This window comes from Stegastes partitus, unplaced genomic scaffold, assembly GCF_000690725.1.
Source record: "Stegastes partitus isolate 25-593 unplaced genomic scaffold, Stegastes_partitus-1.0.2 Scaffold1278, whole genome shotgun sequence".
Taxonomy (NCBI): Eukaryota; Metazoa; Chordata; class Actinopteri; family Pomacentridae; genus Stegastes; species Stegastes partitus.
This window is the reverse complement of record NW_007579009.1, coordinates 14,536-29,327: the sequence shown is the minus strand read 5'-3', so window position 1 is coordinate 29,327 and position 14,792 is coordinate 14,536. Positions and strand designations below refer to the sequence as shown.

Below are 14,792 nucleotides of genomic sequence, written 5' to 3'. Positions count from 1 at the left end.
CCCAAACAAAGCCCCGCTTGATGACGTAGTGAGCAAAGCCAGACTAAAGTAATCAACTTCCGTCATGAGCCGCTGACAGCTATGACTGAAAATCGAGCACGGGGGGTGTCGATAATCCATTGCTAGGGCTCGAACGGCAAAAGTGTACGGAAGTAGCATGCATCCATTGTGGGTGTAACAGGTGATTACAGTCAAGCCATAACTGCGATCATTTTTGCGTTGGTATAGTTAGTGAAAGAAGCCTTATTTTTGTATGATCGCACTGCACCCGTTAACTGTGACAGCTCCACAGCCAGGATACCTGTGTACAGATTTGTCTCCACGCAGAATTTGAAAGTAAGATGGAGAAGGACTCCACCGGCTCTGCAGAAAAGACTGAGCCGGGTTCGGTATTAAGGGAAAATATTCACGAAGACAACTGCACAGCTGATTCCTTCGGTTCCCAGGCAGATAACTGTGGTACGACTGATGTCGCCCGAGCCAGGTGGACTCTACTGAGACAGGTATCGCCTCGAAAACAGGCACAAACCCCTCATGGTTTAATGCTGTTGTCGCGTTTTGAAAATGTGTTAAATGTTTAACAGTTAATTTATCGTTGGACATGTTTGGATTCTGATACAATCGTTGTCACTGTAATTTGTTCAATAATTCTGATGGTGGAGATCGGCCTTTCTTTTCCTTTGCCACGCTTCCTCCATCATTTTGGCAATGAAATGTTGCATACTCAGCCTTCAAATAGTGTACCAATAGCTAACATAGTACTACTACTGGGTAAAATAAGGAGGCAATATTTTAGCGTGTTTTTTTCTATGTAGTCTGATACGAACTTATTTCAGTGTGATGAGCCTGTTTTCCCAGTAAGGCTAATCTAATCTGCTTTCACACACAGTACAACCTAAAGCATCACCTTCTTCCCTTTTATAACAACACTTACTTTCAGATTCACAGTAACTTTGTCACCACTTACAATCTATCATTCCCCCCTGACCACAGAATCTGATGAGTGGTGCATGGACTAAACCTTGTAAGCACAAGAGCAGGAGCTGTGCTAAAACAGGGCTTTTGCTTTTTTGTTCTCCATAAATGGACATAATACAGAGCCTGGACTGGGCTGACAAGAAAAGCTCTCAGCAAAGGGGCCATCTGGCATTCTTCATTTTGCACTTCTTCCTCTCGACACAGTAATGAATGAATCTGTGTGTGTGGACTTTGCCAGAATTGGTGGAGGGATAGAATAATCAATTCCAAGGGGAAAAAAAGAAGTTTATGTTGTACAATAGTGGTGTTTTTATCATATGTCATACACAGAACTATGCATCGACTGTGTGCGCCGCCTAAAGAGATGTTTGCAGTGTAAAGAAGGAAATATGTAAAGAGGGAAAAACAAATCTAGTTCATTTTGTACATATCTATACAAGAGATTTTGTATTCTGTTTATAACACCACAAACTATATCATAGAATGAAGTTTTTTTTCGGGCTGACATCGATACTAGCTATTAGTGTCAGGATATTTGGAACAGATAAAATTTGCAGTAAAAATGGAAATGCAAAACTTGGTTGACATGCTTGCAATGTGTACTTATGGTTTACATATGTTACCCTTCAGTGTTGATTGGCTGTTATTGTTGATTGTGCTGCACATGGCTGAGGGTTACTTGAGGCCACAAAGTTGTAACTTCAGATGAAGAGAGGTGATTGTGTCAGAGCCAAAGTAATGCATTTTAATTTTTTGTGTGTGGGGACCAGTAATGTACCAGTCATGTAATAAAAGTAATGATATTGGTAATGGGAATAATGCTTAATATTTAGTTTGATATTCAGCCAGGCTCATAATTGGTCCACCCTTGCTATATGTTATTGATATATTTTGGATTATAATGTGTTTTTAATTTCGTGTTAATGTTAAATTTGCTGAACATATCTGCCCCCGCTATTGAATGTTATAGTATTCCCGAAAGACCTGTTGTCTATGAAGCAGAGAAGGGGGATACTGAATGTCATGAGTTCCTGTTTATTGCTCTCACAGGTGTTGCGTCAGAAGCAGACGGACAGTCCAGAGGTCAAACAGGTGTCTGTTCGCCGGTTTTCCACGTTTGACCTTTTCAGCAGGAAAAGGCTTGTGGCACACAGTGATACCTCAGATGACCAGTGGGTGGAGTACAGAAGTGTCTTCTCTCCTGAGTACAGTGCCTTACTCAGGTACACACACTTGAATGGACGCATAAAGCTCTTGTTTCATGCTGGCACAGATGAAGCACAGTGACAGTGCACTGCACAAAGGGCCATTTTGTGACACCACAGAACAGCAGACTAGTTAAAATAAGTGTTGAACAAGCTGTAAGGTACAAAGTGAAGGTATTGATGAAGCATGCATGATATTACTTAAAAGCATCGGCTTTTTATGAGAAAGTTAGTGCAAAAATGTGTAAATTACATGTTGATTTTTGTAGAAAAATATCTAAAAACATGTTTAAACTTGAAGCTGAAGATGGCTATGAGTTTGTGTAACTAATTTTAAAAGTGTTTTTAAATGTAATAAACGCTGTAAAGCCAATGATTCCCTCTACAACTCAGTTAAGTCAACTTTTGAGATTTGTGAGGACATGACAAGTCGAATCGGTGCTCACTTTTTGATTCTTTCCCCGTGGAACAATGCTTCAAGTAGCAATTAAGAGTTTTAATCTTGTTTTACCATCAGACAATTATACACCCCAGACTGCTGTATAATTGTCTATATTTTTGTATCTCTCAGGGATAACCTGGGGCCTCTTAGAGTTAATGAAGTGCTCAACAGTTTTGACAACACTGGCAATGTCTGTAAGTAGATATTTTATCTTACTACTTAAAATCATTGTATTTGTCATGCATTTATGTGCAAGCATGCATGTGATTGTGTTCACAGCGGAGTTAGTTTTTACCCATACTGCTCCCTGGCTTTTATCCTTGACACACACTCACACACACACACACACACACATGCGCTACAAGTTTGGGTTAACTTCACGCTGTGTGCTGTTAGTGTTTGATTGATGGTTTGATGTAGGTGGTTTGATTCCATCTCTTTGAATGGGAGTGTGTCTCTTGTGTGCCTTCTACAGCAGTTTATCATGTGCTCATTCCTCCCAACTACCTTCAGATGTCCTTTGGAAAGAAAGTGGGTTGCAGTCTTCTTATTGCTTCAGTCGACAGTGATGAGTGGTTTGGGAGAAAGGAAAGAACATGACTCAAACAGGGATTTGCACATGCTCTATGATATGGAGTGGAGTAGCACCACTTGAAACACAACAGCCTTCATTCTGACCTTCATTCTGTGAGGCACTTTTGAAATGTTTCACTTGACTGAGTTTACTTCTATTTTTGTTTAATTCAGTCTTACTCTCTTTGTGCCGTTATTTCTTATGTTTTTTTTTTAAATTCAGTCACAGAGGGATTTCAGCTAGACATATATGACTACTGTTTATATTCAACTAATCCAGCAATGTAGGTTTCAGATGGAGATTTCAATTAATTTTAGTTAGTTGTACATACTCTATAGTATGCAGTACAGGTTTACTTGTATGTGTACTTCTTGCATAACCAATATACTTTGCTTAATTAGTTAACTGTGTGGAATATAACACTTTGGCCACATCTCACACTAACCCTTCTGCACCCCAATCAGCTACTATCACATTTTTCCCTTACTGCAGGCTGATTTTTCACAGCAATATAAAGTCCTATGCCTCTATGGAAACAGCACAACTATGGTGACATGTAGAGACAAATAAAAATGGCTTCTGTGCAGTATTACACAGTTATAATGCCAATAATGAAAAAAAACAAAAGTTGAACTCCTTTGAAGCAACTGGTCCAACATTTTTCAAGTGTCCACAGGTGTTACCAGCACTGGAAAAAAATGACTCTACATATTGTAATTGATTTACTTCTTACATTTTTGATTTGTTTCCATACTTGTCTCCAATCTGCTCTTAGTAAACACAGCCTACAGTTCAGCCAAGTCCAGAAGAAAAGTGCCTACGGTTTTGCCTATGTGACTGTTGGTTGCGGCTAAGTCACTCATGGCTTCTTGGTTGAGCTAAAGAAAGCAGAATTTATTGTTGCTGTTGTTGTTGTTGTTGTTGTTGTTTTACAGTATTTGGAGACTGAAAAAGTTTTATTTTTGGTGAATTTTCAAATAAGACATGTAAAAATAAAAAGTGATTTCAATGAGATATCATGAATTTAAGCTCCGATGTGGTTAATTGTTCTAATGGAACTGCATGTCGAAGATGAATATCTAAAAACAATGACAATACATGATGTAGTTTTGATCTCATGACAGTATTTTCAGTTTCACATACCTCTCTAGCAAGTGTTGGGGTTCAGAGAGTTAAGGCAGGGATCATTAGAAACAGCAATGACAAATAATAATATGGGTAATATAAATATCTACTTAGCTTCACAACCCAGCTCCACAATATCCTTTTTAAGTAATTATGCACCACTTTCTGTGCAGGTCTGTCTTCACAGGCATGTAGGGGTGAGGTTAAAGTCATGGGTTAGCATTACCCCGCCAGATGGTTGGACAGGAGTCGGGGTCAGAGGTGAACGCCATAGCTAAGGTTGACTTCACCGCACACCGGAATCAGACTCTATAAGTCATGACAGAGCTCAGTGGAAACTCTCATTCCAGCCTGCTAGAATGGATAATCCCTTTTCTCCACAAAGAGACAAGAGGATCAATACTTTTTCCTCTTTGGAGAGTGAAAAAGAAGAGGTCATCATGTTTTTGCCTTGTGCTACTTCAGTGGCCTTCAAATGTTCTTTGCCGTTTGCAGATACGACCACATTCCCTTTGTCCTTTTCTCTCTTCCTCTTTTTTTATTATTATATATAAAGTAGAAACTAGTATAAAGACTTTCTCCTTCACACAAAACATCCCCAACTACTTAAGAGCAGACCCCCTTATTAGCATTCCTCTTTCTCAATTTACTCCTCTCACCACTGCTCCTCTTCCCTCCTTCCACCCCTCTGTCTCTCTGTCCTCCCAGCTGGAGTCATGCTTGGCCAGATGGGTAACTGAGTTTCTGACTTGGCCAGTGGATTAGCACAGCCGGAGATGAGAGCATAGAGGAGGGGAGACGAGAAAAGGGGGAGATGGTGGGTGGGCATGCCAGAGGTGCAACGTGTGTGTGTGTGTGTGTGTGTGTGTGTGTGTGTGTGTGTAAGGAGTGGAGAGCCACTAGCAAGGGGACCTCGTTCCTCAAACAATGGGGCGGCCGTCTCCCTCCTGTTCTCCATCCCATGTTTGGGACTAGTAATGCGTGAGATCAATTAGGATTGGTTGAGAGGAGGCTCTGAAAGGCCCAGAGGTGACCCTGTCAGAGCTCTGGGGTATATTTTTGGGGGTGGGAGTCAAAGAGAAACCCCTCTAAATACACAAACACACACACACACACACACACACACATACACGCTGACTTATGTGTGCCACTCACAAAGATATACAGCCAGGTGCAATGCTTGCAAAAATCAACTGCTACCGTGCTAATGAACACATATTCATGTCAGCCACCATCACACCCTCTCCACCTTTCCCGCTGTCCTGATAATCCCCTACCCCTGAGGTGTGGACAAGCCCAAGTCTTAGGGGTCCTTGTCGTCCTGAATAGCAGGCTAAAAAGCCTGGCCGGATTATCCCACTGCTTCCAAAATGTGTGGACTCAGCTTAAAATTGCTACCCCCTCACAGCATGACCCTCTCTCCTGGCTATTGTGTTTGTCCCACAACTGTGCACGTACGTGAACAATATGTTGTTTCTTAGGGTGAAGATAAGCCAGAGTCAATGGTTTCATTTTAAGACCAGAGGAGCGCGGAAGGGGTCTCAGTGAAGATTTTAGGAAATGGAGAGTGTATCTTGGAGATGCCAGCTGACATCATATTACTGAGAACACTCAGGATAGATATCATTTTAAAAATCTGGCTGTTTGAGTACGACACTAAAACTTGTCTTTCATAGAATGATCCAAACTCAATTTTGTGTATATTGGTCTGGATTGTAACACCACAATAAGAAATGCGCTTAATTTGGCACAAGGGAATAAAAGTAGAGCTTTAAACAAAACCAAATAAAGGGTTTAATGGCTTTTCTGATGAATTAAGACGTCACCTATGAAATCAGAAAATCAGTAACCTATGAAGAAATGCTATACTATTTAATCAGAATCAGATCTGGCTTTGCTCAGGTCCCCTTCAGGTCTCGTTCTATCAAAATGAGTTTATACAAATTGGGTTTACGCAGGTTGTTCATAGGTCTGTTTGGGATTGACTACACATGAAGATGTCTTGGGGTACCTATGTGTCCCATTGTCAGGCCCCAGGTGACAGGTGACGTTCACCTGGCCACTGGTTTAATCACCTGTGTGTCCCGGGAGAAAGCACCCCCTCTGGTGGTCATCCAGAGGTCATGAAGCTGCAGTTCCGTTTGTAACTCGTTACGTCTTGTCCCCGAGTGCTTGGTCCCTACTTCAGGATGGACTTGGTCACTTTAAACTGTTTGAACTCTGAACTTCTGACCTGCCCGCGTCTTTAGCTGACAGTTGGGGCTTGTAATTGTAAGACAGCTTTGTACAGGCGTCGTTTGGGGTTTTAGGAGTGCTTGTTTCCTGCTAGGGGTCAGGAATTCTGGACACAATGCAGGCCCCTTGGGGTTGGGTGACTAAGAATGCATCACAGGATGTGTACGTGTGTGACTGAGAGGGTTTATGCAGAGCCTGTTGACGCTGCAGGATTTTGGTTTGAGGGCTTGTTGGGGTGGAGTTGGCTTTATGTTACGGGCTGCGGTCGCTGACTACACACACACACACACACACACACACACACACACACATGCAAAGTTTAGGATGCATAGAGTGTAGAATCCTCTACTCCCAACATAATCAAATGTATGTTTGCAAGATAAAAATTCTAATTTATTGATGTAGATTTAAAAAAGTAATGTAAATAATGTAATTTAAACTGAAACTCCTGCATTAATTTATTAAAAATGAAATTCAAGTTCTAGTAAATTAGTTAAAATCATTTGATAACTCATCTTTTCCGTACCGAGAGGTCAGGATTTCAGTTAAAACTTGTATTTCTGCTGCTTTTGAATAACTACTTAGTATTTAGGATGCTGCTGATTGTAGATTTCACTTAATATAACAGTTGTCACAACTAAAAAAAGCAAATACTGATGCAGACTGTTGCGTTCATTTATTTTGTTGAGCTTAAATATTCGTTTTTAAAGTGTAGATGCAGTTAAGTCTGGGCTCATGTAGAACAACGTTGTTTACTGTATTCGTGTGTGTGTGTGTGTGTGTGTGTGTGTGTGTAGTGGCATGTTGTAGGAACATAAATCTGCTTATACAATCACGGTCCTCTTTATTTTTGGGCACAAAAAGCAAAACTCTTAAAGGTAAATGATTAAATTTTAGATTGAAGTCTTTGTTTAAGGGACTAGTTAATGTTTAGTTTTGGGTTAGGCAAGTAGTGGTTATGCTTCGGGTTAAAATACATCTAAGTAAGTTAATGTAATGTACTCTGAAGTGATGGAAACATGAGTGTGTGTTTGTGTGTCTGTGTATGTGTGTAATCAAGAGCCAAGCATCCTAATGAAGCCTAATAGAGCCTTCTTCACTACAGCTGTCATTGTCTGAATGGCTACTAGCCTTTCAGCCTCTCAGTCATCCCTATTATCTCCCACAGACTTCACCTATCACCCCCGCTGGTAAATACTATAAGCCCAGAATGTTTGAGTGTCGAGAGGGAGGGCGACGGGGAGCTGGTCATTTCTCTCTGTCTGTGGATGTGATGTTTGTGGTGGTATGGGGGCACTGTTTGTTACAGGAGGATGTGTTTGTAAAGAGGAGATGGGTATCAGCCTCCAAAACACACCAGACACACAAACGCCTTATTAAATCAGCCGTTCGTCACCGTACACAACAGCCTCCTGTCGCTTTCTGCTCAAGTGCTGGACAGGTTGTACGTTTGTTTTCTGTATCCGTCACTGTCATGTACACGTGTGTAATGTGTTGCTGCACGAGTGTCTAAATGTTCTTATCGACGATGTGTGTGCGCATTTGAGCGTGTGCTCGCCTGTGTGTGTGTGCGTTGTAATAGGTGCCCCCCGTAGCCTCCCCTTGTGCCAGGCCTTTAGCGGAGCCCTGTTTGCATAATTATGCTAATTCATTGTGCCATAGTGCTAATTAGACCTTGTTAGACAATAGCGCTAGACTGGGAGCTGGCAGGCGCACACACACACATACACAAAGACGCACACATAGACACACACTTACTCTGACTGTTGTGTCAATGACAAGGTTTGCGGTCCCCCTCTGCGCTGTTTATAACATGTTCTCTATAGAAATGGTTCTCTACTGGTGCGCTCTGGACTGAGCTCAGGTGTCTCTTACGATTTTGATTTAAGCTAATGGAGCAAAAATCAATGTGAAAAGAGAACGCTGCACAAGCTTCTTCAGAAAATAATACAATTGGTCCATGTCCATATTCTCATTCTCTCTCACTCCTCTGAGCTGTTTTTAATTCTTCCTTTGCCAGCAATTTATTCAGCTTTTCTAAACTGCACTCCTGTTATCTTTGTGCATTGTGATGATAATGAATAATATTCATTCAGTTTACTTTCAGGTCATCAAATGATTCGATTACGAGTCAGTCCATGACCTGAGTTTTGAGAAACAGAATAGATGAACATTTATTATTTCTCAAAATACACAGTTGTTGAAAGACAGCGAGACAGAAGGATATTATTCTCCATCTTCCTTTGACATCTTATGGGCACTACATCCACACACTTTCAGAGAGAATTAATAGTCCTATTATTAACTTATTTTCAAGAAATTTCAAGTACCCTGTTATGTCAACAGCACCGGAGGTTTCGAAATGTGAAGATTTGTGTGAATTTATTCAAATGAAAAACACATGAGCCCAGCTGGGTGTTATATATTTTTCCTCATATGCAACACCTACTCCACTAACGTCCTGCAGGAGAGACTGAGAAGATGGCCGAAGGTGTTGTAAATAACTTGGACCTCGTGTTAAATGACAAAAACAACAGTTTTGCACACGTAGATTGGTTTTGTACTGGATCCTGCGGTACAGTTTCAGTCGTGTGCTGCTGTTAAACTTGCTGTGGTGTGACAGAGACTCAGCTTTAGTGTCTTTTTATATGTACATGACAGGCTTCATGCAACACAAAGGAGTAAAACGTGATCAAGAAATTGTGAGAAGTCCCACTGCTCCTCAAAGTTACTGTTCACCTCAAGCAGTTAGTGTTTGGTTTTGATACTGGAAGCATTTCCTTCCATAATAAATAATCACTTATGAGATTAAATGTAATTACACCGAGCATAATTAAATGCCTTTGGTATATATTTGATACTACGCAAGTTCAGTACAGTTGGATAAAAATGACAAACTGAAATGCTTCAACTGTTGTTCAAGAGCATTTTTTTTTAGCCATTGCCACAGTAATTGTTTCTAGGTCTATAATTTAACCACTAAACACAAAAAGACCGTCACACAGTAAGTGGATGTGGCTTTTTAAAGTGTGTGCATGCAGTGTGTGTGTCACTTTGTGGCGTAGGAGTGGGGGGTTGGAGGTATTGTAAGCAAGACTTGAGTGGCTTGAGGGCACATTGAAAGAGTTGCCGGTTGACTTAATTGAAAGTAATTGATTTTTGCTTCTGTAGCCTTGTCTCCTCCATCCGTTCACTGGAGGAAACAAGAAACGGGGACTTGCCTCAAGTACTGCGGGGTGTTAGAAGCTTCTTGACACTCGAGAAGTAAACAGTTGCCACACTATATCTAAGCACAACTTGATGCTAATGTGCGCATGCGGGTGTGAGTGTTTATGTACATGCACGCACACACACACACACACGCATACACTCGTGCGCGTTCATGCTGAAGTTCCCTGCAGTAAACCATCATTATGACTTTGAGCACAATAGGGATTGAAGGTGAGCTGCTGGGTGTAGCTTTGCACAGGGAGTCCTTTCCCATTATAGCCAGCAGTTGATTATGTGAATTTGTGCATGACTGAGAGCCCGTGTGTGTGTGTGCGTATGCGTGTGTGTGTGTGTGTGTCCAGATGCGTGTGCACTTGTGCACTATTGCCATTAAGCGGTGGGGATTAAGTTCAGGAAATGAGTAGAGCGTTAAAGGGTGCTTCCCTGCCCAGTGCTCCTGCATTGTCACCACTGCTAATACTCAGCTAATTACAAGGACATACTTTAACAGCAAGCTCAGCCTGTAACCCTCATGTCTCTCCACTCCGTTCCCTCCTTTTCTTCGGTTACCCCCTCACCCTAGAATTAGAGGATGAAATGAAAGAGAGAAAGAAAAGAGAAAGAGTAATAACAGGTCGCTCCCCTCCCTAAAAGCTCGCCCTCCCTCTGGACGGATACAATTATTGGATTTTTCTCCATTTAAGTCACCCAACCCCTATATGCCCCTCCTGGCAATGTCCCCTATGGTGCCCTAAGCTCAGCATACACTGGCTCCTCCAACCATGTAACGCACACACAAAGAGAGAGTATGTGAGAGGGGAGTATATAATATCATTGAGGGGTGATTAACAATTGGAACATCATGGCGTCGAGGAGGCCGTATCACAGTAAACTCATTCCGTTTGCTTTTGTTCACGCAATAGACTTTTTACACCTGAAATCAAAACATACACAAAAATCCATTAAAAGCTAAGGAGTCCGGACAAAGACACGGTCCAGCTGCACTGTTAATTTCCGTAAGGTAGTTGTGAGTTATTAGTTGCTATGCCAACTCTGTTAATTATGAGATTCTTCTTTTTTTCACTTTCTAGAAAAAAGAAAAATCTATTTTTTATATTACCTTGAGGAAAACATTTCACTCAGTGCTCATGCATAATGATTACTTCAAAGCTATAAAACCTTGAAAGAAAAGCCTCATTATAGCTACTTACAGCGTTTTATTTTTGTTTGCAGACTCTAGTATAGAATCTTTTGCATCAGCCTTTTTTTTTTTTTTACATCATCAGCTGCAGCCACGATGATGAAAACCTCCTTGGGCATAACTGCACAATAGCACATGAGAGTGGTGCAAATTTACTCAACGCTGCACACACGCACATTTTCAAAACGCTGCTTTATAATGTGCACGTGCTCGGAGTAATGCACAATATCTCACTGTGTTTATAATAACCGTCCATGTGTACCCTGTTTGTCAATACATTGTGTGTGCCATTAATGTATGCACAAACACAAATGTGCTGAGTATGCTTCCATTAGAGAGCTAAGTGATTAGTGTATGATAGTTAATTTGGCTCTTCTCCCTCTTGTACCCGTCAAGTGCACCACTGTGTACTTCCAAAGGCCGCGGGTGTGTTTGATTACGCGTGTGCAAGTCTGTGTGTGAACGTCCCTAATGATGTTTTAAAACAAATAGATGATTAATGTGATTAGCGTGTTGGTCGGGGAGCGGAGCAGCTATGGTAAATGGCTACATGGCCATATGGGAATAGGCTTTGGCTTCACTCCAAACACTCAGTTTGTGTTGCCGTGTTCATTTGCTTTGCACCGGTTTCGCCATTTTCATCTGATGTAGCTGCTTAGAGAATAAAAATTAAAAATTCTGCAGCTTTAAAATAGATTTTTCCATTTTTTTCTTGTCTTTACACCACAGAAGTTGTTTGGGAGGGAATTGTTTTGTTGATTAACGCAGAAGAACAAAACTTTACCTTTATGTTACCTGCAGCAGCATCCGCTTAGGTTTTGCCCCAAGGCTGCAGCTCCTACCTCTGAAAAACACGTCCCAGCTGTAGTGGAGCAAGTCAGGGGTAGAAGGAGTGGCTGTCTATGGTTCTGTCCAGTTACAAACGGGCCGATCTTGAGCCCAGTCTGCCACGTTCAGTTGAATCATTTCAGGAAAGTTTGTTTGTGTGTCTAGACTGTCCCAACTTCTGCCGAGTAAAGATGGTCCCCACCACTGCTAAGGTGTTGTTGTCTCAAAAGCAGCAGCAGGAGCATCGTGTCTGTTTGTATCGTCATTGATTCCACCTCCTTGGTACTCACTTAATTTAGGCCCACGCTGCTCTGAGTTCCTGCCTGTCTGCTGTATTTCTGTTTTGTTTTTTTTTGTTTTTTTTTAAATAATAAAGGTGGTAATAAAAGTCCAGATCAGAGCATTTCTGAAATGAAACCATCATTTGGCATCTCTCTCAGTGCATGTGGGTTTCATATGATAAAACATGACACCTAGTTTTGTTGTGCTGGTGCATGTGTGCTTTTTGTTTGAATAGCTGCTCTGGCTGAAATGGGAAGAAGTGCATTGAGGTGCACTAAAGCAAAAGGAGCAAGAGCAGAGGAAGAGTCGTCCTCATGTGTTCTCCTTTTAAACTTCAAACTCAACTCTTGAATTCTGGCAAGTGTTCTGCTGCTGCCTTCACTAACTGTCCGCTGCTGGGTGTCAACATTAGTAAGCTGTCTAATATTCAGTAACTGTGATGACGTGGTTTGTCGTAGATTCTGGCTACGTGGCCTCGTGTTTGTTGCTGCTTGTGCACATATTACTTTCATACGTGTGGATTGTCGTAGTGTGGGGGTTTATGTGGCTTGATTGTGCAGCTATATGGCTGTATTGAACATCAAACTAAAATCATTCAGTCACACTTTCTTTGGTTGGGTTCAGATGACATAAATGTCTCTTCTTTGTCTTACTGAGTTGAGGTATAGCCAGTTATTGGTCAAATCCATCTCACTGTGTTGTGCTGCCTGAATACCAGCGGGTGTTGGTCATTGATAAATCCGTGTCACTGTCCGTGGTGCTGAAACAGCACATCTCCATGTAATCTGCATTTTCTCTGTCACATAGATCCTGTAATAGACTGTAGAAGGTCCTCATCCTTCTGCAGTGCCGTGTACTTCCTCCTGATGTAGTACCTGATGTAGTAGCTTCACTTCATTTCCTGTTTAATTTACAGCGTCAAGCGGACGTGCTAAATATAACTTTGTCTGTCGCGTCACTGTAAGTACGCAGAGTTACTGATAATTATCGATAAATCAATACAGCCCATGGGAGTCATTAGTGCTTTTGACTGCTTTGTCAAAAGGCCCTAACGGAGAGGTGGAGCAGCTGCCTGTCAGCCTTCAGCCTGTCAACATGTCTTTGCTGCAACAGCTAATGTGTTTGCTATTTAGCTAAAGAGCCATTAACTTGCTTTGTGACTCACTATACAGCTTTAATGCACAAACTGCTGTAGTCGCTTCTTCATCCTGTCAGTCTCCCTCTCTGTCTGGAGACGTCTCTAAATAGCCCCACAGGGGCCTTTAACTGTCAGTTGGCTGTGCTGATGCTAAAGTAGGTGTTGACGCTAATGGCTGTGCTAGATGCTAATGTGAGCGCGTGTAGGCCTCTGAGGGGAAAGTTAACTGATTTTCTAGTGTCACCCTGAGAGACTGCCCTAATCACTAACTAGCTGTAGCATCTCTCTGGGGCTCCGAGCTGAAGACATGAAAGCTGTTGAGGCTAACTAGCCTCAAACATTGTGCTGTGGGGTTTTATTTAATCTTGTGGGAGAGAGTTTGCCTGAATCTGGCGTCAGACTTTTAAAAGTGGTGAAAAGTGAAGCAAATTCTAATTTAATATCAAGAAATTTAGATTTTCTGTGATTTATGATCTGTTGTAACTCATATGATGTCTGATGAGTTTTAGGCTCATTTCACAGTTTGATCTCCTGGCTTTGTCTTGGTCTGTCTTACACACACACACACACACACACACACACACACACACACACACACACACACACACACACACACACAAACTCTCTCTCGCTCTCTGTATCCGTCCACAGCAGGCCATGGCGCCACACACCTTTGTGTTTGCCCACTGAGGCTGAAATATACTCTCTCTGACTCTTTCTGTTTCTTTCTCTGTCGTCCACACATGCAGTAGACGGGGGGAGGAAGGAGAACAGGATGGATGTAGGCGACTGAGCTGTGGAGATGGAGATGTCTAGTGATAATTGCATGACTCTAGATTATCACGTGTTGAGCCTCATATATGACAATAACATTTAGATTATATTTATACTGTGAGGTTGATGTAAATGATCCCTGGTGGCCTGAAGGTGGTTTTAAAGTTTTCTTTCACTTTATGTGTGATTGTACACAGAAATATTCACAACAAGCATGATGTTTGGAGAATTAGGATTTAGTAGATTAGAGGTTAAATCTGAATGTCTATAATAATTATATATATATATATATATATATATATATATATATAATAAAAATGAACTATTTTGTCGCTTCAGCCAACGCAATATCTTTGTTTTCGTGTTACAACTTGTCATACCTGCTCAATCAGCTGTAAACATTCAGTGAATTTAACCATTTTTCATTTTTGTGATCATGTTTTTTTTTTATCTTAAAAAGTATTTTATATGTTTTGTTTTATTGTAACATTCAGCTGCATGTAGTTCAGAAAATATCAGTATCTGATCTGCTGCATGATCAACGGTTTTGTTAATGTGTGCTCGGAGATAAGGGATTTCATGACGGCCTCAATTTCTTCTCCTATTTCAACTACCCCATTATCAGAGACTGTTGGAGCTACTTATCCAATATTGCAGATTCTGAATCAATTGGCTGATTTGAAACGACAGCGAAAATTTCAGGCTTTTATCTTTAATACTTCTTGAGATTGTCTCCCAAACATGGCTGCAAATTTCAATGTGTGAAATAAACAAATGCTGAAAGTGGGTAGAAGGGAATT

At 41.3% G+C, this 14,792-nt stretch overlaps 1 protein-coding gene across 1 annotated transcript; it reads left to right on the top strand.

Moving 5' to 3' along the window:
- Nucleotides 1-185: 185 nt before the first annotated feature.
- On the top strand, nt 186-14,064 carry camkmt (calmodulin-lysine N-methyltransferase). Its single transcript, XM_008298072.1, has 4 exons — nt 186-503; nt 2,029-2,201; nt 2,755-2,819; nt 13,968-14,064. Exons 1-4 carry the CDS (start codon nt 342-344, stop codon nt 14,009-14,011), a joined length of 444 nt encoding a protein of 147 aa, XP_008296294.1. The 5' UTR covers nt 186-341; the 3' UTR covers nt 14,012-14,064.
- The last annotated feature ends 728 nt before the right edge of the window (nt 14,065-14,792 follow it).

Coding starts and splice junctions, on each gene's coding strand:
- camkmt (XM_008298072.1), top strand. CDS start 342: ATGGAGAAGGACTCCACCGGCTCTGCAGAAAAGACTGAGCCGGGTTCG. Junction 504..2,028: donor GGTGGACTCTACTGAGACAG/GTATCGCCTCGA, acceptor TTGCTCTCACAG/GTGTTGCGTCAGAAGCAGAC. Junction 2,820..13,967: donor TGACAACACTGGCAATGTCT/GTAAGTAGATAT, acceptor CCACACATGCAG/TAGACGGGGGGAGGAAGGAG.